This window comes from Podarcis gaigeae (assembly GCF_964106915.1).
Source record: "Podarcis gaigeae genome assembly, chromosome: 12".
Classification (NCBI taxonomy): Eukaryota; Metazoa; Chordata; class Lepidosauria; order Squamata; family Lacertidae; genus Podarcis; species Podarcis gaigeae.
The window spans coordinates 30,972,239-30,998,505 of NC_139688.1; the positions used below are offsets into that span (position 1 = coordinate 30,972,239).

At 38.6% G+C, this 26,267-nt stretch overlaps 1 protein-coding gene across 8 annotated transcripts in view; it reads left to right on the top strand.

Annotated features, from left to right (window-relative positions):
• Positions 1-26,267, top strand: part of PHF14 (PHD finger protein 14) — a 136,152-nt gene that overhangs the window by 82,889 nt on the left and 26,996 nt on the right. For 3 of the 8 annotated variants that reach the window (XM_083705255.1, XM_083705260.1, XM_083705254.1), the window contains 2 exons: positions 2,893-2,925; positions 20,330-20,443. The exons of 1 other annotated variant lie outside the window; for it this stretch is intronic. In XM_083705255.1, the coding sequence (XP_083561381.1) occupies positions 2,893-2,925; positions 20,330-20,443 (147 nt within the window). The remainder of the gene's footprint in view (positions 1-2,892; positions 2,926-20,329; positions 20,444-26,267) is intronic. 4 more of the 8 variants (XM_083705259.1, XM_083705258.1, XM_083705257.1 and 1 more) reach the window with 2 other exon arrangements.

Below are 26,267 nucleotides of genomic sequence, written 5' to 3' on the forward strand. Positions count from 1 at the left end.
TATTACCCCAGCTGTCAAATAATGACAGTGACTTTGCTTGAGGGCACGAGGGCAGCATCTTTTCTGCTAGCAATAGCGTCACTTTTATGGAATGGGTGATACTTACCACAAAGGTCTGACAAGCTTTCTCATCTCAACAAAGTTGGAGAAAATGTGTTTTAAAAAATAAAGGGAAAAACCCCCAGAATATATACATTTCTATAACTTCCCCTCCCTTTCTTTCAAAAAACGAATGCTTGGTTTTTACAGAGCTGCTAACTTTCAGTGTTCTCATGATACTGAGTAGATGATATATTTGCTTCCCTTTTAAGAGCCAGTTCATTTACTTTCTCAAGCATTTGTTGTCAGACGTGTATATAAATGGCAGAGCTGTCTTGGAAATAAGTTCTACTGTGTTCAGTGGAGTTACTCTGAGGTAAGCCAGCCACTTCACAGAAAACTTCTAACACAGTGCTAAGTACTAAAGGAAAGGCTCCACTTGCACATGTATCTGTCAGCAAGCTAGAGTAAGAGAGAATATTTATGTATTTTTGACTGTGTTTTAATAATTTGCCGTTAATTCGCCTCTCCGACTAGCTGCCTGTATGTGTAACTATGCGTGGGCATCGTTCAAAAATAATCTATTACAGCTAAGCAACTTCATGGAGCACTAACTGAAAACCCATTGAAAAATTAAGGCATACTGTTTTTAGGAGGAAAGTAATATTTTGATGGGTCTTGCAGAGAGTACATTATAAATCCTTATCAGACTTGTTGCAGTCCACATGGCCAAACACCTAGCCCACATTTGGGCTGCTAAAGGCCACATTGCTCCAGTTATCTCTCTTCATGCATTGGCCACAAAACTGGGCCCTGCCAGATGGTGGGAAATTATACTTAAGGGGCTAGAAATATATGACTTCTCAGTCAAAATTAACATTGTTTTGCATTCATATTTGAAATTATAAAGGAAATTATAAAGGGCTTTTCTTGCTATTTAGTGCAGTTTACATGCAACATTGATTATTTCAGTACATTGTTAGAATACATTTAATTGGCCCTCTATTATAGGTGGGTAAAGATTAAATATTTTATGTATCCTTTGTTCTTAGAGTATTTGTGTTAGAAGAAGTTAGGCATTCTTGGTTTTCTGGAATTTGTTCCAGTGTATTTCAAATCTAAGAACTTAACTTGATAGACAACTGTGAGATGTGGAAAGCTTTTAAAAGCACAGGCTGTATTGCACACGTTTTAGTTTTAGTCAAACTCTACAGATATGTAGATGATGCTATCCAGAACTGATGCTATCTAGTACAGATTTTATAAAACAGCTAAAAAATTGAATACTAATAATTGTATGAAATTCCGTGGATGGGATAATTGTGTCTTGGCTGTTTGTATGGTGGGCAGATGGGAGAGTACTACAGTCACCGCACTTGTTTCCTCTGTTGTCTCTCTGCTGTACAAAGAGCTTTGTGGTGACAGCCAGATGCCTTGGAATTGGTATATGGGTCAGTTTCAATATCATATCCAGCCATAAGGTGTTGCACATGGAACTTTTGGTGCCATGGGCCATTCAAACTAGTAATCCTTATTGGCAACAAAAACCTTTATAACCAAAACAGCTTTCTTACTGAACTCCTAGCACAGGGATGGGAAACATGTCCTCCAGATGTTGCTGGACTACAACGCCCATCATTCCTGACCATTGACAAAGGACACTTAATATTTAAAAACTTGTATCCCCAAATTACATGATTTCTATGTGTCCAGGATCTACAAGGCAAAAGTTGTCTCTAGGCGCTGATGCGAGTAGTCCTAGGAATGTAGGGACTTGGTTTAACCTTGCTGCCACCAAAAGAGGCACTTTAAAAAACCCACAATGTTCAGTAGTTCTAGTCCCAGTGGTTTCTGGTGTTTCTTCCTTAATGGGGTACCTCAAAGAAGTCAAAATTTTCGTTTAGTTACTCTCTATCTGTTCACTTTGGATCTGACTGAGTAACCAGTGTGCTGTTTGCAAAGCTCTTTCCCCTTAGCCTTAAGACTTCAGATATGTAGGTCCTGAAAAGAGCGTCTACTAAAAGGCTGGAGCATCTGAGCAAAATATACAGGGAATAAAGATCACACTTGCCTCATCCCTTGGGATTAACTGGACCCATTTTACTCTGTAGGTGCACAGTGGTAGAATTTTAACAAATTACTGTAGTCCAATTGATAAAGGCATTTGAGAGGACAACTCTTTCTAGCTCACTTAATAAATATGGCTGGCTTGATGATATACCTGAATGAACAGAAGGCCTATAAGACAGCATTGTGTCCAGCTTGGTCTCATATTCCACAGTCAGTTTCAGCTCTGATTCCTAATAAGGGAACATGCGTATTCAAGCCCTTGGACTGCAATAACCTCTAAAATAAGAAAGCAAACTTGCTGCTTCCAGAGCCTATACAGACATCTCTTTGACAGAAATACTTTGATTCTCCCCTTGCCATATCCTCCTGGAATTGATCATGAAGATGCTCTGTTACCATCTTCATACACGCCAACCTGGCATGTTGTTGTTTGTTTTCAGCAGTTACGCCTATCTTTTATTCTGTGTTTGGTTTTTGGCAAAAAAGAAAAAAGATACACTTCTTTGGTGGACACTACTTTCTCACATCAGATGATAATCTTCCTTTTTTGTGAGTAAATAGTAACCTTTGCTATGACATATTAGGATGAAGCATTCATTCTCTTCCTGTTTCTTTCCTGTAGTCTTCCACAGTCTTGGAATCTTGATATTTTGCTCATAGTTAACAAAGTGTGTGCTTACCTTTCTCCCATTGAAACCAATGCAGCTTAAAAGTGCTTAACTGGATCTTGCACTGTGCTTTTCATTTCTACTAACTGCAAAATGCCTTATGTGTTAAATATAGGGTGAAGTGGATGGAATGAAACACAAGTATCAGGTAACTGTTAAAACATGTAAAACCAGATCTCTGTTATGCACTTCAAATGATAGTGGTTGCTGGAAAAGATACATACATTTACTTTAGCATGAATACTTAAAAACAGCTTTTGAAATAATGCTAATGATTTTGCATTATGGTATCATATAAAAGCACATATCCTTAAGATAATTGTGCGTGCAGTGCAGTGTGGAGCCAGGAGAGATTACATTGAGTGGAGATGAAGCCAGGTATATCTTTTATTACTGGCACAGTCGTAATATTTTGCAGTACAAAGAAGCCCGTGCCATGAAATGAAAAGGAGCTTGCTTCAAGGAATAAAATAGGAGGAGCTATTGTAGGGCAAGGATGAGCACACGTCTGTGTCTGCTACACATGGGCAAATCCTGAGATTTGTGGCTGCAGCCCCTTTGCTTGCAAGATGCTGTTGGTCATTGCAAAGTTTCCTAAACATTTCAGGCAGACTTCCCTCGCACCCCAAGGCTCATGAGTGATTTACCATACATGTGCATCAAATATGGCTGCATCCTTTTGCTTTGATGTACCACCATAAGGAACTGAAATTCATTAACCAGCTAAGCTTCAGGTTTTCAGTCAGATCATAATCCCCTACATCCCAAAGCTGCATGCCTTCATTTCTGTAGAGCATGTGTTACTCGGGGAATTAACTTATGAAAATGCCTTCACTGAGACACATGACCATTTGCACGGCCTTGTTTACCATTAATCATATTTCATCAACTTTACCTGGTGGGGGGAACTCTACCTAGGAATTGTGATTCTCCGTGCTATGTACTCTCAAGAGTCAGACAAAACCAACCGAAGCCTAGTACCTTGTACCTGGAGGGAGATATTTGATCACATAGAATAGACCCAGCTGAAGCACAGTATTGTCTATGTCCAGCTATGGGTTTGTGCTAATGAGCAGACATTTGAATAACTGCTAAACTGCCAATCTTCCAAGTGTTCACTCAGCTTTCGTTGTGCACTGTCTGACTTGGCCTTAACTCCTAAGTTCTGGGCAGTAATGATGCTTTGAATGTATACCCACACACACATGTTCAGTGAGTGCTCTTGTGAAAATCTTCACAAGTAATTTTGACCTAAACACCAGTAAATTTTTGCACCAGGGTCCCTTTCCAGGGACATGGAATGTTGACATTGCAAAAATTCAAGTGCAAACTTCTGAGGGTCTGACATCCTACTATGGTCAAAACAAAAAAAATCCTTCCAGTAGCACCTTAAAGACCAACTAAGTCAGTTCTTGGTATGAGCTTTCGTGTGCATGCACACGGTATCTGAAGAAGTGTGCATGCACACGAAAGCTCATACCAAGAACTGACTTAGTTGGTCTTTAAGGTGCTACTGGAAGGAATTTTTTTTGTTTTGACTATGGCAGACCAACACGGCTACCTATCTGTAACTGATCCTACTATGGTGTCAGACTGTATCCAGAAGGGTCAGTCATGTCCTATTCCTCGAAGAACAGCTGGCAGTTCTAAACTATCATCATAATGGAAATGGATCCTCATATTGGAGAATTCATTTAACCAAAGTCAAACAGCTACTAGAATATCAAAGTGTTCCAAATACTTAGTACCATAGTTCCCAGCAGCGCTCTGTGAAAAATGTCAAAGTTCTGCCTCCTCTCTTCCCCTAGTAATGTGATTCTCTGAAGTGTGATGCAGCTGCTTTAAAAGTGAATGAAATCTTAGATGTCATCCAGTGGAAGTAATAGTTCCTGTCTATTCAGCTCTGGTCAAGCTGAATTTGGAATATTGTGCCCGGTTCTGGGTGCCACATGTGAACAAGAGCAGTGAGAAACTGATGTGTGTTCCAAGAAGGGCATCCAGGATGGTACTGGATCTGGGGGGCGGGAATTGAAAGAGTTGGGTAGAAGATTACAGGTAGTCATGATAATGATCTTTAAATATCTGGAGAGCTGCCATGCAGAAGAAGCAGCAGATCTATTCTCTGTTGCTTCTCAACTTCTGTATATACTTAAAGGCATGTGGGTGGTTGTATTTGTAACATCATTAGCCTTTGTCTCCTGTAGCAGGAAAAATTGAAGCCCCCCTTGGGCTACTATTTTAATTTTCCACAATGCCCCAGAGAAAGCTAAATCAGAGGCATTATGGGAAGAAAAATGTAGTGGAGGTTTTAAATTGCCTGTTGCTGACCGCAGCATAGCTGCCAACTACAAGATAAGTAGGGATGCGGGTGGTGCTATGGGTTAAACCACAGAGCCTAGGTCTTGCCGATCAGAAGGTTGGCGGTTCGAATCCCCGCGACGGGGTGAGCTCCTGTTGCTCGGTCCGTGCTCCTGCCCACCTAGCAGTTCGAAAGCACCTCAAAGTGCAAGTAGATAATAGGTACCGCTCCGGCGGGAAGGTAAACGGCGTTTCCGTGCGCTGCTCTGGTTCACCAGAAGCGGCTTAGTCATGGTGGCCACATGACCCGGAAGCTGTACCCCGGCTCCCTTGGCCAATAAAGCGAAATGAGTGCCACAACCCCAGAGTCAGTCACGACTGAACCTAATGGTCAGGGGCCCTTTACCTTTGGAAGATAAGGGCTCTGGGACCTGCTGTCGTAAAAGAGGGCCCACAAAAGGGCACTTTTCCAGGATTCCCTAAAATCTGAAGCCAGCCCTTTTCTCACATCCTGTTTTGCTGGGCATGTAGAAAATGGATACAGCTGTTTTGACTGTCAGCAGACACTTTGAGCAATGAAGGATCGAGTGTCCTTTGCAGCAAATGCCACCACCTGCATAATTTAGAAACACAGGTGTGGCGGGGAAAGAGAGATGGTACAGGAAGCCAAGTTTTGTCACAATGCCTCTAGTTGGCAATCCATTTCTAGATAGTACTCATTATTTCTAATCTTATTTAAATTTTCATTTTTTTAAATGGATTCCTTCTCATGTGATATACACAATATGTGGGCAACTCCTTTGCTTTGGTCCCATAGTTCAGGAAGCCAATTTTTCCAGAGCAGCAACACCTTTACAGCATTTTCATTTATCAAGTTTGATAGCTAAAACATGCATTTAGATTCACTTCTTTAATCTAATTTACTTGCTTGTAAGATTCGTTAGACTACATGTTTTTAAATGAGTGTACTAATAATTAAGGTCTCATGCTGACAATAGAATTATAAGCAAATTTGCCAACAAATTGTAGTTCACCATTACTACTTCCTATTAGCAACCTGTGATTGCAAAGTTTGGTTATTATTTACTTAATTGCAAGAGCCCATATTAACTTTAATAGAATGACTATTGGAAAAATAGATATGGCTCTTTTACTTAGAACCTTCCTCATAAACTGTTAAATGGCTACAAAACTTTGTATTTACTATGGAGATCACAAATGGCAATTTCAAATAGAGTTTTCCAGAAAGGAACTATTCCCCCCCCCCCCAAAAAAAAATAGTGGTAGATGAATATATATGATGCTAAGGTTTTCCAAAAGTTTAGCCTTTGAAAAATCGAGCAATTATCCAACAAGCCTTGGAAGATGATATATTAAAATGTTTCAAAGACCTCATTATAATGAATTTTTTATTTAAAAAATGCAGTTGTGCGCATTTTTGGGACGACATTTTTAAATGCATCAGTGTGGAAATTTGGATGTATTTGTTTTCTTTTTAAAGACATTTAGCATGCACTAGTGATGGTGATTCACTGCCTTTTGTTTGGTATTTAAAACTGCGGCAGGATGATTGAGTGTAAAGGAAGGGTCTGGATGGAGATCATCTGTGAGGAATTCCTTGGTGTGAGAGATGAGCCATTATATTTTTTTTTAATAAATTTTTATTAGGGGTTTTTACAAAATAAAGTACAAAGATAAACAACCTTTCTTTTATCTCAACAGAGTTTCATGACTTCTTTGGACTTCCTCACATCTCCCGCTGCCATTTTCATCATCATAAATTTTTCCCAGCAATTTGTCATCTAATTTGCAAATTTTATAACCACTTAATTAAATATAATCCTCTGTAAATTAATTTCTCTTAATCTCACTTTACATCCCATTTCGATCCGATTTTGTGGTGGCCAATTATTTATGATCAAACATCCTACTTAACTTTCCACCAAATCACAATATTTTTGTAAATAAGTCTTAAATTTCCTCCAATCTTCTTCAACCCTCTCTTCTCCCAGGTCTCGAATTCTGCCGGTCATCTCAGCCAGTTGCATATAGTCCATCAGCTGCATCTGCCATTCTTCCAGAGTGGGTAGATCTTGAGTTTTCCACTTCTTGGCGATAAGTATCCTTGCTGCTGCTGTTGCGTACAAAAAGAATGTTCGGTCCTTCTTTGGCACCATCTGGCCGACAATGCCCAGGAGGAAGGCCTCTGGTTTCTTAAGGAAGGTATACTTAAATACCTTTTTCAGCTCATTATATATCATTTCCCAGAAGACCTTCACCCTGGGACAAGTCCACCAGAGGTGAAAGAATGTTCCTTCATTTTCCTTACATTTCCAACATTTATTGTCTGGCACATGGCATATTTTGGCTAGTTTAACTGGGGTCATGTACCACCTATATATCATTTTCATTACATTTTCCTTCAGAGCATTACATGCCGTGAAGTTCATCCCCGTGGTCCACAACCTTTCCCAATCCTCAAACATAATATTATGCCCAATATCCTGTGCCCACTTTATCATGGCCGACTTAACCATTTCATCTTGTGTATTCCATTTCAACAGCAAGTTATACATTCTTGAGAGTACTTTAGTCTTAGGTTCTAACAATTCTGTTTCCAACTTCGATTTCTCCACCTGGAATCCTAACTTTTTATCCTTTTTAAAAATTTCTTGAATCTGAGCGTAATGTAACCAGTCTCGCACTTTGTCTTTCATTTTTTCCAAACTCTGCAATTTCCAATTGTTGCCCTCTTTCTCTATTATTTCCCAATATTTCGGCCATTTGGCCTCCATATTGGGTCTTTTTCGGGCCTTAGCCTCCAGAGGTGATAGCCATCTTGGAGTTTTATTTTCCAATAGGTCTTTGTATTTTGTCCAGACATTAAACACTGCTTTCCTGACAATATGGTTCTTAAAGGCCTTATTGATCTTAACTTTGTCATACCATAAGTATGCATGCCAGCCAAATGCATTATTAAAACCTTCTAAATCTAACACATCAGTGTCCTCTAGAAGTAGCCAGTCTTTTAGCCAGCAGAAAGCTGCGGCTTCGTAGTACAACCTTAAGTCTGGCAGGGCAAAGCCCCCTCTTTCTTTCGCATCAGTTAATATCTTAAACTTAATTCTGGGCTTTTTGCCCTGCCAGACAAATTTAGAAATATCTCTCTGCCACTTCCTGAAGCACTCCGTCTTATCCACAATTTGCAATGTTTGAAACAAAAACAACATCTTAGGCAATACATTCATCTTAATAGCAGCAATTCGGCCTAACAAAGAAAGCTTCAGTTTTGACCAACTGTCCAAGTCTCTCTTAATTTCAGACCAACATTTTTCATAATTATCCTTAAATAGACTCAGATTTTTTGCTGTTATGTTTACCCCTAGGTACTTTACTTTTTTAACCACAGTTAGTTCTGTTTCTCTCTGAAACCGTTCTGACTCTGCATCTGTCAAGTTTTTTCCCAACACCTTAGTTTTCTGTTTGTTTAGTTTAAAGCCCGCTACCCGACCAAAGTCCTGAATCAATTGTAACACTCTTTTTGTACTAGATTCTGGCTCTTGCAATGTCAAAACAAGGTCATCTGCAAAAGCTTTAAGTTTATATTGTTTCGCTCCGATCTGAATCCCTTGCACCAACCGGTCCCCTCTAATCAAGTTCAAGAGCACCTCCAGGACAGAAATAAACAGCAAGGGGGAAATCGGGCAGCCTTGTCGTGTCCCTTTTTCAATCTTAAACTCTTCTGTAACCACATTGTTGACTATCAGTTTTGCCTTTTGTTCTGAATAAATCGCGTCAATCCCATTTTCAAAACCCCGCCCCACTCCCATTTCTTTTAAATTCCCCTTCATAAATTTCCAAGAAATGTTATCGAAGGCCTTCTCCGCATCTATAAAAATTAGAACTGCTTTAGTGTTAATATTTGTTTGCAAAAGTTCCAAAATGTCAATAATGTTCCTTGTATTAGCAAATAAATGTCTTCCTGGGAGAAAGCCTGCCTGGTCTTTATGAATTATCTCATTTAAAACTCTTTTGAGTCTTCCTGCCAAAACGTCAGCGAATATTTTGTAATCCACATTTAAAAGGGAAATGGGACGGTAGTTCTTAAGTTGTGTCTTTTCAGTTTCTGATTTTGGTATCAATGTGATGAAAGCTTCCTTCCACGATTCAGGCGCCTTCTTTCCCTCCATAATTTCATTGCTGACCTCCATCAGTGGTTGAATCAAATAGTCACTTAATGTCTTATAGTACTTGGAGGTCAAGCCATCTGGCCCTGGAGACTTGCCCAACTTCATATTCTGAATGGCCTGTTCTATCTCTAATCGTGTTATTTTACTATTCAGGAGTGATCTATTTTCTTGTGATAGTTTTTTAAGTCCATTTTTCTCCAAAAATTTTGCAATCTCTTCCTCCTTTTGTGGCCCTTGAGTGTATAATTTCTTAAAATATTTCTGGAAACATTTTCTAATTTCCACCGGGTTCTGAATATTCCTTCCTTCTATTTCCAAATTTGTTACTATGTTCAGCTTTTGTCTCTTCTTCAACTGCCAAGCCAGCAGTTTCCCACATTTATTAGCCGATTCAAATGTTTTTTGTTTCATTGATTTAATCTTCCATTCTATTTCCTGATTTATCAGTTTAGAATATTGTGCCTGATGAAGTTTAATTTCTCTCAAAATCGGCTGTGACTTCGGGTTTACTCTTAGTTTCTTCTCTAACTCTTTAATTTTCCCCAAAATCTTGTCCTTTTTCTCATTTTGTAGTCTTTTCTTTATGGCGTTCTGTTGTATCAAGAACCCTCTCATCACAGCTTTGCTTGCGTCCCAGATTGTTCTTTTTTCCACAGCAGTGTTCAAAGAGAGATGAGCCATTATAGTGATATCTCTTGTGACAATCCCAGCAGGAAGAACACTGATCCATGCAGCTATAACCTCTGGCAAGAAGTCTGAAAGTAGCAACAAATTGGATTTGAAAGCAAGATTGTTTTATCATACCATCTCATAATCATTTTTACCATTGGCTGTCGTCTTTGTGTACTACATAGTGCCTAACAGCTATTTCCTATTCCTCTATCATTTTTTACATGAAATTGTTTTTTATCGTACTTAACAGTTTAGTAGGAGATTGCAGCAGATAAGACTTCTTTCTTTTTTCTTCTTTTGGCGATCGCTTGTAGTCGAGTAAGATTGTCTTCCATGGAAACAAACTTAACAGTGAGTCCGTAAGTGACTGTGGAGGCCAATTCTGGATCCACGCATCCTTCCACAGTGGGGACATAGGTTTCCATGCAGGAGTTGATCATAGTGAGATTCGCCGAATGTGCCTTCCTCTTAGCTCGTTTCTCCTTTTTGCCCTGAGCTCGTGCTTCTTCAGAGTCCACAACACCTTGGTATCCACACCACAACATAGTTTACATTAAAAACTTTTGTGTTGAGTTGGTATCTTCTCATTCCAGGGGTGCAAAGATCTGCCTCCCCCCCCCCCCCCCGGTTGCCCTGTCCCAGGCGCGCAGGAGGGCAGAGCTGGCCGGCCGCCTCAGTTCCTTGCTGGCTCGGTCGCTCCCGAACTTGCAGCACAGAGCCTCCAGCAGCAGAAGAGCCTGCCACAGTGCTTTGGCCGACGGGTGGGCTCTTCCTCAGAGTCAACTCTCGGGCCCCAGACTCAGCCTGGCGCCCCCGAGAGCCCAGTGCCCTGGTGCCCCACACCCCTAGCGCCTATTGGTAAGATAGCTCTGCTACTAATTCAAGATTATTCAAGGGTTGAATACAGAAGGATAAAGAGACACCAATATTTGTAACTCAATTAGTAATAATAGTCATTTATAGTCTGCTTTTCTGAATGTCCACAGTGTAGCCTGATCATAAAGGTACAGCTGTCTACCAGTTTTTAAAAGCAGGTAGCCAATAATATATAATATAACCAACAGATTAAACAAAGCAAAGACATTAACAGCAGATGGTGAATGTTGTATGAAGCTTCAATTCTTATTTGAGACTGAGGGGAGATTACAATGAATTTTATTTTTATTAAGAAACTTTTTCACATAGCACTAAAAATGTAGTTTGACTGTATAAGATTAGGTAGTACTAGGGAAGGTTAAGTGTTGCACTTGAAAATAAAAATAGACTAAATAGCATTTACATCTTTGCAAAAGATAGCAGGGGATTTCTGGATTGTTCCTATTGGTGTGTAGAAGGGAAGAGAACCTCAATTACTCTACTTATACCGTTCTTCCAGTTAAAAGTTACTTCCTAAAATTGCTTGCACAAATAGTTAACAGGTGAATATAATTCTAAGTGCATTATAATTAACTCTCCCTAGAGAGTGCACAATTTTTTGTGATTGTTGTAGCTGACTTTAAAAAATATCTTCTCTAAATCCTGAAGACGCACTTGCATTGTTAAATTCTGGCAGCAATTAAATTTATCTCTAGCTTTTCACTAAACATATCTTTGGTAAAGGATGAAAGTGATTATGTGGTTCAGTGGTTTGAAAACTCCTTTGGGTATGTTTGGAGAGTCTTGCATATTTTGCATCCTCTGCCTTGAAAAGTTTATATGCACCAAATAGCTGCAGAAGCTTTGTCATATTTAGCTACCAGAAGTTACTAGCTGAGCAGCTACTTCCTTAAGAGTTAACTTGATTAGCAGATTGAAGTAACAAGTACTTCAGCAAGGTGTCTGCAAACTGCATTCATTAAAATACCGTATTTTTCGCTCTATAACACGCACCAGACCATAACACGCACGTAGTTTTTAGAGCAGGAAAACAAGAAAAAAAATATTCTAAACGAAATAGTGGATATATGATTTTTGTGGTTCATGCTGTGGCCACAGACATGTGATCTGACAATGAGTTTGGAGTAGCCCAATGCAAAAATCCTGAGGATCCATGTGGATCCATGCTTTGTAACCACGGAGGAGGGAAGGAAGGGGAACCATGGATCCTCTGCTCACGACTGCAGCAGATCCGCCCCGCCACCCGCAGGCATTCGCTCCATAACATGCACAGACATTTCCCCTTACTTTCTAGGAGGAAAAAAGTGAGTGTTATGGTGCAAAAAATACGGTATATGTAATTTTGCTAAATGCATCTAAAATACTTTAGCATAAGTGGAGCATATGCAAATTTGGCCAGCTTGCATTGTAGTAATTAGGATTGGCACCTCAGAATTCAATAAGTCTGAAATGGACTTCAAATGGTAAATATTAGAGGCCTCCTTGATTATGGGTTGCCCAGAATATATATTAGTCTGCTTTATGTACTGTGCCCTCTGCAAATGTCCAATAATAATAATAATAATAATAATAATAATAATAGAATCTGCTAAGAGGAAATTTATCTTTTTATAGCCCGAACAACAGTATCCATACACAAATGAGAAAACCCACATATTTGAAGAAGTACTATAGAAACATTAAAGATGTTTTATGCAGCAAGCAATGTCAAAGCAGAAAAATCTGACGAGAGAAGGTCCATAAAATCACAGGTTAGTAAGGCAAGCAGAAAAAGTAGGAATAAAGAATAAAGCCTTCAGAGTGCAGTAATGGGCATATCACAATAAATGAGAAAAGGTATTGGAACAATGTATAAGGTTACTGCAGATGAGGTCAGGAGTTTCACTTAGAGATTAGGACGATGTGTGTTAGGAAAATTAGAGCACATAGCAGCATGGCACCAAGTTAAAAATGGAAAATAGTAATAGATGGCAGAGACAACTGGCAGAGATGATCTTAGTGACAGAAAAGCGGGGGAAACTGGCATATGGGAAATCGTAGAATTGTGGGTAGATGAAGATAAGTCACCTCAAGTTTAGTCCTATGTAGCTTAGTCACCCCTAAACATGTTGATGTTTCTTGGTTCTGTATGAATGGGCAACTACAGCATGGGACCATCTCAAACTCTAGCTTAAGAAGAACTTAAGACATTCCTTAAGATTTTTATGTGGATATTCAGTGGGTCAAGTGAGTGGTTGCCTATATTTTCTCCCAATAAGGTTCCATACAAGGGTGCAGAACAATGCACAATGTTGTTGCGTTATCCTAGGTCTGGACCACTATCATAGGGCTATTTTTGCAAACACACTTTAGTTTTTTGTCTGGAATACAAAATTCATCCAACAGCTTAAGTGGAAATGTATTTAAGATTGTGCTAATCAGTAGGGAGACACATAATAAAAAAGAAAGGTCTGAGTTCTCAGATTCATTTCATAGATATAACCTACGTAGCATGGATACAACTGTGGGCAGAGCCCATCTTAAAGCATTTTCAGTGACTTTAGCAGAGTAGCACTCCGCATAATTTTCAGTGCCTGTAATTTACAAAGAGTGAAGAATTTCTGAGCTTTTGAAGCCGCACTAGTTTTGACCTTTCAGTTCCTGTGAGCTCAGCAAAAGGTTGCTGATTAATTTTGCCCCTTAAACTGTGGTAGCTGGGTTCTTCATTCCTTTTTTAATAAACAGGCCCAATTTTAATGCTGCTGACTTAGATGTAATAAAATATTCTTTGTGCTAGGCTTCCACTGTATTAATAAAAGGATCTGTATTAGCAGTTTACAACTAAATGGCATTGGAACATTCAGCTAGCTTGCATTAAATCAATTTTATAGGACGACTGCTTTGTCTTGTCTCACACCTGGTATTTTTCAACCTTATAGGACAAACCTGTTTCTAAATAAGCATAGAAAGAAGGGTGTAAGTAACACATTTTGGAAGACCTTTCCACAGAAAGATCATTTACTTCCAATGCTTGTTTTTATTCTTAATACCATAAATAAGTGTGACAACCAGAGTAATAATAAAGCTGTTACCCGGTGTGGAGATCAATTTACAGCAGGACAGTAGTACTCTTTTCTTCTAAATGAGGCATAGTCAAAATGTGCAACAATAAATTGAGTGACAAGTGCTGGCATGCGAGCAGTGGCTGAGAAGGATGAACCGAAGTCCTACAGACAGTTGCACAACTTTGGCATATCTGTTTGCTATATGGTTGCAATGTCTACTTATACTATGTCATTGCCACATGTCAGTTTATCATACCTCGTGTGCAGGCCCATACAAAACTCCTTATTTGTGGCTTGAAGAAGCATCCACAACAAATCGGAGATCTGTGGCTTCAAGTTTGGTTGCATATGCAGGTCATTAGGTCTTCATCAGAGGCTCTCTTCAGAGCACTTCTTCCAGTAGAAATACAGGGGGTGGCTGCAGGACGGAGGACCATTTTCAGTAGCCCATTACGGAATACTTTCCCCAATGAAGCAAGCCCTCTTTCTGGCACCAGATCATGATTTTTCTTTACCCCCAGGCATTTAATTGTGGATGTTTTCTTGTCTGCTTCTTGCTGTTTGCTAGTTTGTTTTTAATGATGGGTCATGCTGTAGTCATGTGAAGGGTTGTAAGTTTTAACTTTCTAGATATTTATGTATGACTATTCTTACTTAATTTGATTTTTTGTTGTATGTATTTTGTATTTGTTGTATTGTAGTGGTAGTAGTAGTAGTAGTAGTAGTAGTAGTAGTAATAATAATAATAATAATAATAATAATAATAATAATAATAATAATAATTTATTTGTACCCTGCCCATCTGGCTGGGTTTCCCCAGCCACTCTGGGCGGCTTCCAACAAAGATTAAAAATACATTAAAATATCACACATTAAAAACTTCCCTGAACAGGGCTGCCTTCAGATGTCTTCTAAATGTCAGGTAGTTGTTTATCTCTTTGACATCTGATGGGAGGGCATTCCACAGGACGGGCGCCACTACCGAGAAGGCTCTCTGCCTGGTTCCCTGTAGCTTTACTTCTTGCAGTGAGGGAACAGCCTCAGCGTCTGGGCAGAATGATGGGGGTGGAGACGCTCCTTCAGGTATACTGGGTATATACAGGTATATATTTGTCTCAAAAACCTTGTGGTGTATGGTTATGAATGTATAAAGGAATCATCATCATCATCATTGTACTATCCAAACCTACAGTAAGTGTACTTACTCAGATGTGTGGAGGAATATAGCTTGCTGCCATTGGTTCATCCATCACAGTATGGTCTACAGCAGGCATGGCCAAACTCAGCCCTCCAAATGTTTTGGGACCACAATTCCCATCATCCCTGACCATTGGTCCTGTTAGCTAGGGATGATGGGAGTTGTAGTCCCAAAACAGCTGGAGGGCTGAGTTTGGCCATGGCTGGTCTACAGAGATGGCAGCAGTTTTTCACAGTTTCAGAGAGGAATTTTTCACAGCCCTACCTAGAGATACTAAGGATTAAACCTGTGACCTTTTGCATGCAAAGTGATAGACCTTTCCTTGAAATCAATCATACAGTGATAGTTGAAAAATTGATTGGCTTCACATGATCAACACATGTTTGAACACTGCGTGTCTAGCAGATATCTGGAGACTTGCCCTTTTAATGCTATAGTGGAACTTTCCCAGGGGTAATTCAATGATGAACTTGCATATCTCTTCCAGTCAGTTTCCTCTTTGGACATTACTGTGGAACTACAAAAAGTATAAATGTAAAGCATTTATGTACCTGCTGATTATTCCTTCCAAAACCTGAAGCCTCTGTCAATCTAGTTAAAAAAACTTTTTCCACAAAAAAATTATACCATTTGATATTAAGGGGGGGGGGATCTCAAAGCGGTTTACAAATTTTAGTACTAACTGCTTCTTTTTTGTTCCACATATCTTAATAGAAGGAAGTCCAAATAGACCAGTGCTTCCTTATATCCATCTGAACAATTTTGTTATAGTATACAGTAGAAAAGGATTCTCATGAATGTCCTTCAAAAATTATGTCAGGAACTGGGAGCAATAGAGTAGGCTGTAAAATGAACTTTTAGAATATTTTAAACTGAGATAACTAGTGCTAAAAAAAAGTGGTAGCTCTTTTTCCATTATCCTTCCACTTTATAAGAAATGGTTTCATGCCATTTCTTTCAAGAAAGGACTTTTTTTCCATTATGTGATTCTAAAAACGAACTACTGTCTTCAGCTTTGCTGTTTTTAAAAGTCTTTGTTAGTAACTTTGGTTCCCAATTCATTACTGCAGTCAAGTAGTTCAGAGCCTGGTGCAGGAGATAAACCCTTTGCAAATGAAGACAGCATCCATTTTCCTTATACCTCAGGCCACACTGAATTGATTGCGGTAATAAAATGACAGCACCTTGTAATATACTGACGGCTTTTTAATTTGAAAACTAGCTCGAGCCTGATTCAAAGCTTGTTTAAAGCTAATTTATGGCTTGCGTAATTTTCAGCCGAATCCAGGGTAAAGGATGATGTATGAAAACTGATAAGAGTTAACATAATATATTCAAATGTATCATGTTGCAGAGAGAGAAATTTCCTTTTTTCAGAAGCATCAATTTTTTTAAAAAAAGTATGTTTTTGTGCTATTTACAAATATGAATGTAAACAGTAATTCGAAATTTCATAACATTTATTTTATATGTATCGTTTTATGTTTGTAAGACCTATACTTGTGGTGTACATATACATTATTCCTTAAAGAATCATGATTGCACCATCAAAACTGACAAAAGTTTAGTGCTTTCTTATTGTCATAGTCATTAGAAATGGTGGAGGCCTAGCACACTTAGAGATACACCAGGCAATGTCTCCTCCCACTCCCCCATTTTCTGCTCCTTACTATTTGTGTCCCTTTGTGTGTTTGTGGGACCTTTATATGGGTTGGTTGGTTGGTTGGTGGGTGGATGGTGGTGTCTATGAATGTCAATATATTGGTCACAATATAGTGACTCTCTGTTATGTAATAGTGTTGACTTGATATTGAATAAAACTTACAAATTTAAAAATGTCCCGGACCCACCAAAACGAACAAACAAATAACTTCAGTGTTATCATACATCCTTAGGTTTGGGCTGACTTGTATTGTCTTTTAATGGACCCCTCAGAGTCTACTCACTAAGTTTTCTTGCTATGAGTCCTGTTGCTCTTTCCCAGCTCCTGCCAACCTAGCAGTTCGAAAGCATGCCAGTGCAAGTAGATAAATAGGTACTGCTGTGGCAGGAAGTAAATCGTGTTTCTGTGTACTCTGGTTTCCGTCACTGTGTTCCATTGTGCCAGAAGCAGTTTAGTCATGCTGGCCACATGACCCGGAAAGCTGTCTGTGGACAAATGCCGGCTCTCTCAGCCTGAAAGTGAGAGGAGCGCCGCAACCCCATAGTCACCTTTCACTGGACAACCATCCAGGAATCCTTTACCTTTTTACTGTGACCTGAATAGAAGTGAAAGGAGTATTGTAGCATGCTATTACTCTTTTTTTCCAGATGCAGTTACCTTGAGAGCTTTACGGTTTAATATTACTTAGCACTTCATACATCCAGATTTTATTTTCTGCCTGCAGACCATTCAGGATTAATTTCACATTTGTTGTCTTCCATTGAGCATCAGCACTTCTCTGTGATATGTATTTGATAATTCATTCGATCAACTTGCATGGAGGCTTTTCTATTCCCTTTTTCCGTTGCATTCCTGTCCCTCCTAGAAAAGTAGCTTCTGAAGCTCCAAGGACGCTGTGTGGTGAAATTCAATGATATATGGGGGTGCAGCCAGAAGGGGAAAGGTAGCAAACCCAAAGTCTTGGGTGAGGTGGAGTGGAGGAGCATTTTTGCATGCACACAGAATCTTCCACTTACTTTTGGTTAGCAGCCACCAGTGTAGGCATTTGACACTCTTAAAAAGTTGCTAGTTATATGGTTTCTAGCTAGCAAACATTTTCAGGCCATAAAAGTAATCCATAGAGTTAACAATATTCTGTGTGGCATAATCACCAAGAATAAATTTACATAGCTGTATTCCACTTGTTTTTTGTGTGCCTTGTTCCGTACTGGGTGGCGTGCAAGGAATGCAGGTCTGCACTGGAAACAAGGCCTGCAGAGGTTAGACGCAGGAGAAGAGAGGCGAATAGGGGATGCTAAGATGAGATCCAATTTACTTTGAGTAAAGGCCGTAGGACAGTGGTAGAGCAAATAAATTGTATGCAAATGGTCTTTTTAGTACCTCATCTCTCCAGGAAGGGCTGAGAAAGACTCCAGTCTGAAAAATCTGCTACCAGTCAGAGTAAACAGCATTGAACTGATAGACCAATTTCCCCCGAAATATTTTCTACATTATTCTGTGTTGTTCCTGAGATGTAGAGGGGTGTGCAGTGCACTTGTTTCATTCATTAGTGCAAGGATTTACACTTGCACAACAGAACTTCTCTCCTCATGCCCTTCTCAGATCTGCTCTGGAGGATTAGGAGAACATCTGTAGGGGTCATACAGGGGATGAGAAGGATAGAATGTTCCACTGTGCTAACAAATCCTTGGAACATCTGCATAGCACTCTGGATACAACCCACAATTTTTTCGTGAAAGGTTAAATCTCTTATCCTGTAACAGCAATATCTTCTATTAACAAGATACACGGTAGCAGATATACAGTCTTCTGTATGCTGCTCAGAAAATATGACTCTCTCTTGTAACATTACGTTGTTTAAGCAACAAAACAAATAGATTGAATAATTATGTAAGGGATATTTCCATATACAAGTGAGAGTTTTGCCATGGAATGATGCAAATGAAAGTATTTGCATGGTACTAAAGCTATATATTTATGTTTATAAAATTGTCCTATACTTTTAGTAATGCTGGTTTAGCTCCATTGGATGAAAGGAAGTTAGTGGGGTTGTTGATGCTCCCCCTGCCTTAGCTCCCAAGCATGTACGAAATCCATACAAACAAGCATGAATGCTGGTGGTATAGTTGTATTCCATGTATAAATTTATGTATGTTCCATGAATGAGATTTGCTACATTGGCTCTGTGCAGACAAAATTAGCATCCTAAGATGTGGTTGAGAAAGAAATGCAAAGGATTAATTGGATAATCCTACATTTTCAAATAGCTGACAGACGTGTGGAACGAGAAAGTGTTTCTGACAGTGTTGGTGTTAGCAAGAAACAGATATCTGTAACTGCAGATCCACAGGCAGCTGGATCTTCTTATGTGTGTGGATCATTCTGCTTCACTTTCATTTGAAACCTAGTTTATGTGTGTCACAGTTTGGTCGAAAACAGTTGATTGAACAGCACTGTCATTAAAACCTGCCTTTTATTTTCAGAGTTGATTCTTTATGGGAAGGGGGAAAGCTCAGCAATGCATCACTTGATTTCTTTCTAATGAATGACTGCATGGAAGTAAAGTGATTAATCACATGTGCATAGCTTGCATTCTTTGTAATGGCATCTAAAACGTTGAAAGGACCAGCGCAACAAACAACCGCCTTGTCGCAGATTAATATTTTTGTTCCAGATTTGAAGTCAACCGAGGAAGCAGAACTGTTAAAACTCTCATTTTTCTTATGCACACTGCAGCTGGATGTCTATAGCAACCAGTAAGCTGCAAGAGCATCCTACTAGCATTCTCTCACCCAGATAATTCCTACATTTCACTCTGCTTCCATTTAAGGGGCTGGGGGACTTCATATAAAACTCTAAAGTGTTGAAGCCTTGTACATTTCTTACAGGGCGCTTCTTTCTGAAGATCCTGTTTCTAGTAGAATATACTGGTATTGCAAACTTTGCATGAAGAAATTCAGGTCATTAATAAATGCAGAAACTATCAGGAGGCCATTAAAAGTCTTATAATGGTAACTAGAAGTTATATTATACTTTTGAGCAGTAAATCTCAGAGGTTTCCAATTCCTTTACAATCATGGATCCTGTAGCAATAAATTGGCATAGTAGTAAAGTTCCCCCAGTCCAGTTTTTTCCCCCTTGTGCCTTCAGTCTTAACATGGAGTGTTAGCCACAAGTACAGCTTGAGTTCCTATCAAGTTTTATTTCTATGGCCAATTCAGATTTCACTCAGAAACTCAGAACAATTGGGGGAATGGATTCTTCTTAATATCATTAAAGTAATATGCAACATTTAAATACCATGTTTGTTCAGTACTTCCTTGAAGTTACTTGTTGAACTATGTATTTGAGGTTCAGAGGGAAAATACCTAATAACTATATTCTAACTATACATACTGTATTCATGTTCCTTATACCACGGGGTGGGATGCAGAATTCCCATGTTTCATGCGTAATGCTTTGATTAAACAGTGGCTAAATGGTTTCAGTTTAACAGAAAGGGGGGAAATGAAGCTTAGAATATATTTTCAAAATATAGAGATTTGTTGTGTCCATACCTTCAGTCACCTCAGCACACTACTGAGGAGTCTATTTGTCTCTGTTGCACTCAGGACTCCGAGCCGTCAAATGAGGTGCTATCAGAGGCCTCAACTAATGTTGTACCCTCCACCTCAAGAAGTAGCTCTGAACAGCTGGTATCGGTGGCACAGACATATCCAGAAGAGGTAGGACATCCCGTGTCTATTCTGTTAATGAACTGACTATTGGACTCTTAAGAGGTTTTCTCCTATTCTTATTCATTCATTATTTATTTTTGTATTGGTTTGATTCTGTTTCAAGAAAGCAGTGAAACTAAACCACGTGTCAGACTTCCCAGAAAGTGACTATCCACCTATAAAACAAGTTCATGTGCTGAAGTAAAATTGGGTGAATTCTACCATTTAGGAAGGCTGTTCTTTCTGCTCTTTCTCTTCTCCTCAGGTATCCAATTTTCCAATACTTGATAGCATGTAAAATCAATTTCTGATGTCCACAGTAGTCACATAGGTTCACTCATATAATGTTGCTTGAGTAGACCAGTTTTTGGAGATGAAATTACATGTCATGAAAAAGCTAGCTCAGAGGATTTTACTTAGTAAATCTATCCACATAGATTTCAGAATTCTGATGAAAGGTAAGCTTGGCAATGACTTCTGGCTGCTATAATCTTCTCACTTAGCCAAACTCTTAGCTTTCAAAGTATAATAAAAGAATTCACTGAAATAATGAAACTTCAGTCTATAGATTTAGGGCTAAAATGCGCAAGTAAGAGTCTTGGGAAGAAAGAAGAGCAACATTAAATAACTCTAGTACTATCCTAAACCCTTGCTTTCTGGGGACTCCCATTTGTACTCGTCTGTGGGGGGGATGAGAGGTTGACAGGAACAGATCTGCAGCTCAGCCACAAAAGTATTTTTGAATCATTTGAGAAGTTTCCTGCGAGGACCATTTGGATGCTGGTGGAAGGTCTCCGTAGATCTATACATTTTAGTGGCCAACTATTAAACTTTGGTTTTATAAACTGGAGTGGATTGACTGGATAGGTCTCTGTTGGAAGTGAGGGTTTGGGTTGCTCACAGGGACTTTTGTGTGCAAGCCGTCTCACCTACACTCAAGCTTGTCTGGATAGAACTGAATAGGAACTGACCTTTCTACTCCATCCTTAACCTCTTTCTACTACTGTTAAGTGTTTGGAGCTATTAAACAACAACAACAACCCTGAAGCCACTCAAATGCAGTTACTGTCCTGTCCTGTTTTCTCCCTTCGCTAGAGGTTGTATCATCCTCCTCATTCTAGCTCTGTCTGATGTTGGAGTTCCTTGTACACGGAAAGCTGGAATTGGCAATTGCTGCCTATCATCCTTTAGGCTTGTGGTTTGGCTTCCTTACATTTCCTTGTTTCTCTCCAGGACTATAATTGAAAAGTTCCTCACTTAAAATTCTTACCTTTGAGAGACTGGAAAACAGGCCTTTACATTGTTGGCCTTCATTCTTTGTGCTTAGTTATAGCTGTAGCCGTTAAAGCTGCAATATTGGATGGATTCAGCAGGTTATTTTTCAAGGCAGAAAACTATTTTAAATGTGTGTGGTGTTTTCTGTGTGCAAATTAATGTTAAAAAGAGCAGTGCAACTAAACACCCGTTGCCAAATGCACAGATAAAATCTTTACCCCTTCCAGTGATCATATGCCCCAGCTTAGTCTATTCTGCCCTATTGTCCAGTTAACAAAATAAATGGGTAGAGAAAGCAACTTCTGCTTGGAACTTTTGGTGTGCATATCCCTGGATTCAACCAACCTATAGAATTTAATCTTCTATTTCACAATAGTATATACTATTTCATAATCTGCATAGCTGCATTGTGAAACAGAAAATGACTACATTATGGAAAACTGGTATGCATATGCTGTTATTTTGGCTTTCTGCATGCAACTTTCATATACAAGATCTGTGCAAAACATGAAGGCTAATCTAATGGGAAAGTATCAAAGTATATTTTTGACTCTGTTCCTGGTCCAATAGGCATTCCGTGCTTGTGCTTGTGGCACTGCAACCTCTTCACAGCAATTACGGATTATGCTTTTTAATGGGTGATGATATGTCATCTTCCTAAGTTAGCACAATTATGGGAAAGTAGCATATAAATAAACTACTATTGCTAATAATGTTGTTACATACTCCACAAGCAACTTATAGCCCAGTCCTGTGCTGAATGAAGCATGCCTCAATCCGTTGAAATCAACTGGGCTTAAGCGTACCTCCTTCTGCACAAGGTTTGGCATATTTCCTTTGAGACATTTTATCTCTTATATTAGCCTTTGAAAGAGGTGGAAACATTTGGTTGCAGTATTGCAGATATGGGCAAATATTTTTTAATCTGTATGTATAGATGACAGCTGTTTAATTGTTTTATTTTAAATTTTTACCACTTGTCACATTTGTTCCTTAACAATCAGTATTTGTTAAGCCTCCTTTGCCTTGGTGATATTTACAGCAGAAACCAGAACTTGCATTAATAGATTAAAAAAAAAAAAAAATGAAGACACCAAACATTATTTTTTTTACTTGTTTTAAGTATTGCAGTCATTAGACTGCTTAAATTCATACTGCAATTTCTTCTTTGACTGGCCTCAAACTTTGGGCTACTGCAAGGACCTGAGATGTTGATTAAAATGGTTCAAATAGATTCTACTGTGAATAAAGAAGCCATAAAACATTCAAGATGGGAAATGTGCAAATATTGGTATATTGCAAATTAGTGTGTCCTACACTTACAAAGGTTTTCAAAATAATACAGTGAATTCTGCATGATGCCTTCTACAGTTCTAGTATAATAATTGTTGCTTTGGAGCAAAGTGTTTTTGACGGCTACTGTAAGATTCCTTTATTTAGGGTTTGGCAGTGGTTATAATTAGCTTATGGGTGGTCATTTTTTGCATTCTTGGAGCATTTTATGATTTGGGCTGCAGCCTCCAGATACAACTTCTGGTGGTCATTTTCTCTAATTCAGTTGGTAGCACAGGGCTGGGGAACCAGAGGCACCTCAGATGTTGCTGGACCACAACTCCCATTATCCCTGGCTATTGGCAGTGCTAACTGAGGTTTATGGGAGTTCTAAATCTGTAGGTCTACAGGTTCCCAACCCCTTCTGTACTAGGTACCATCAGGGTGGATTTGATTTAAATCACTAGTCAGTAAGACTTGATTTAAGTCTTTTTTTTTTTTACAGAAAGACTCATTCTTGCTGGTATAATCTTAATATTTACAACCAGATGAAGGTTTCATTCTTGGAATAATAAATTTTCAGAGTAGTTTTTACAGTTATATCAAAAATTACTGATTTGGTTATATTATTAGAAATACATAGACAGATAATTATGAAATTATTGTGAGGTGTTCTTTATATTAAAAAATACCTCTACTGGGTTCTATATTTCATTAAAAGGTTTAAATGCATCTGGAGATTTACGGTTTAATGAATTAAAGAGAATCCCATGATTTTTCCAGCCATTCTAGTTTCAAATATATATCTTAACGTTTCCAGTGGTGAGCATAAACCAGTCTGGCAATCAGTAGAGCATTCCATACCACATTGGGTTTCTTTCTAGATGCAAAACCTGGTATAAAATGAATAAATTATGCACATAGTTCAAGCTATATTACTGGGGTCAGCAAACTTTTTCAGCAGGGGACCGATCCACTGTCCCTCAGACCTTGTGGGGGGCCGGACTAGATTTTGAAGAAAAAATGAACAAATTACTATGCCCCACAAATAACCCAGAGATGTATTTTAAATAAAAGCATTTATTTAGAAGGTGATTGGGCCAGATCTGGGCCCCGGGTCTTAATTTGCCTACCCATCCTATATTAGCCTTTTTTGTAAAATGCTTGGGTTCTGGAATATATGCACCATATGTGAAAGAAGTGTACAGTACAGTGCAGATCAATTTGGTTTCAGTACAATATGATAAGTTACTGTTTCCAACATTATAGATCTTATTTAAGTGTTTAATGCCCTTGCCCCCCTCTCTCTCTCCCCCTCTCTCAACATTGAGCTCAGCCTTCCAGTTTCAAAAAAGCAAACACCAAACATTTGGAGAAATTTCCCTCTGTAGATCCTTTCCCCAATTTTGTTGAGAACATTTCTCATCTGCGGCCTTAATGTGTATTAAAATAGAATATATTTCAGATAAAATCTTTGTGACTTGATACAGAGCACACACTAAATTTTATATCCCATTTCATGGCTTGACCATCATGTGTTTATGATATTCTTTAACTGCTTGCAGTCTGCAAAAAGCTAACATTCCCTTCTTCCTTTAAGTTGTGCAGTTTTCCTGCTCTTCTCTTCCTTTCCATTAATGAAAATGTTAAAAAGCAAACATAAATCCCAGCTACAAATCCTTGCCCCATTATTTCCACTGTAAGGCCAGAACACTAAATTACAAAAACTAATAGAAAGCTCAATAATGATTATATTTACAAAATGACTTCTGAAAGCAGTATCTGTTATGTTCTGTACAGCATGATAACACTTATTTCTTGTTGTAATTTTTGCTATTGTTTCATACTGTTTTAAATATTCTTCTACACTGGTTTATGGGTGTAATTGCTACATTCTGCTGGATTGATTACAATCACTGTGTGCAATTTTACAATTCTGGTACCAGTACTGGAAGATGAAGGTATTTCTTTCTAGTATTTGAGTGGAGAATACAAATAGCGTTGTACTGCCCAAACTTGATTTTACTGTGTGGTTCTGAATATAAATTTTCTACATCTGTTGTGGTAATATTAGAACGTATCACAAAAAAACTCTATAGAAGTGATTGGAAATTGGAAGACTTAATTTTTTGGTGTCTACACTTTCTCCCCCAACATGCAAATACACACACTACTCATGAACATTACTCTCTTAGCACATTGATAACCACAGAATTCACATGTGCTTTCTTGACAATTCACTGCTGCTATGAATCCCTTTCCCAGCTGAACCTGTCAACAGCCCCATAGCATGTCAACAGCCCCATAACTTAGAAACCAAGCTTTTTAAAAAAAAAACCCCAAAAAACATAATATTCCATAATATCTAAGCAACTGAGCTAATAGCTAACAAGGACCTTTAGCATTCATATTATTATTACTAGGGCCTGTGCCCCTGCTTCCTTTGTTGACTAACACCCACATTTCTGTAGACCTCGCTAAACACCCTACCCCCTCCTGTAGACCTTGCTGTGGGACAATTTGTGGTTCACTTGTGGTTTGCTAAATAAACCACAAATTAGGGTTATATGCAAACTTGGCCTTGTCTGTCCTCTTTATCTCTCTCCTTTAACCCGGCACCTAGCATGATCTGTTAAAATCTGAATAGACATTATATGGTTAGAAGTCCCCACTGGCCTCTTTACTTCCTGCCTTGTCAGCTGCACAGAAATAAGAATTATGATATTAACTTGACAAGTCAACTAACTTTTACTCAGGAGTAGACCCATTGAAATTAATGGGCCAAAGTTACTCATGGCCATTAATTTAAATGGGTCTACTCCTGAATAAAAGTTAGTAAAAGTTAGTAAAAAAAGTTAGTAAAAGTTATTTACAATAGACAGAATATTAAGCTCTATATAGGGTTTAACCAGTCACATCAACCATAATCCAGTGACATGGTGTTCTTTATATTAAAATATACCTCTACTGGGTTCTATATTTCATTAAAAAGTTTAAATGCATCTGGAGATTTACGGTTTAATGAATTAAAGAGAATCCCATAATTTTTCCAGCCATTCTAGTTTCAAATATATATCTTAACATTTCCAATGGTGAGCATAAACCAGTCTGGCAATCAGTAGAGTATTCCATACCACATTAATTTCCATGTTTCTACTCTGAGCAAAAGTTAGCACAAATATTATCTGCTCTGTTAATTGGAATCAGCATTTTAAAGGACAGTTGTTTCCACTCAACATTAGTTTCTCAGCCATCCTGGAAATGTTTATTTGGAGGGCTGGGTATA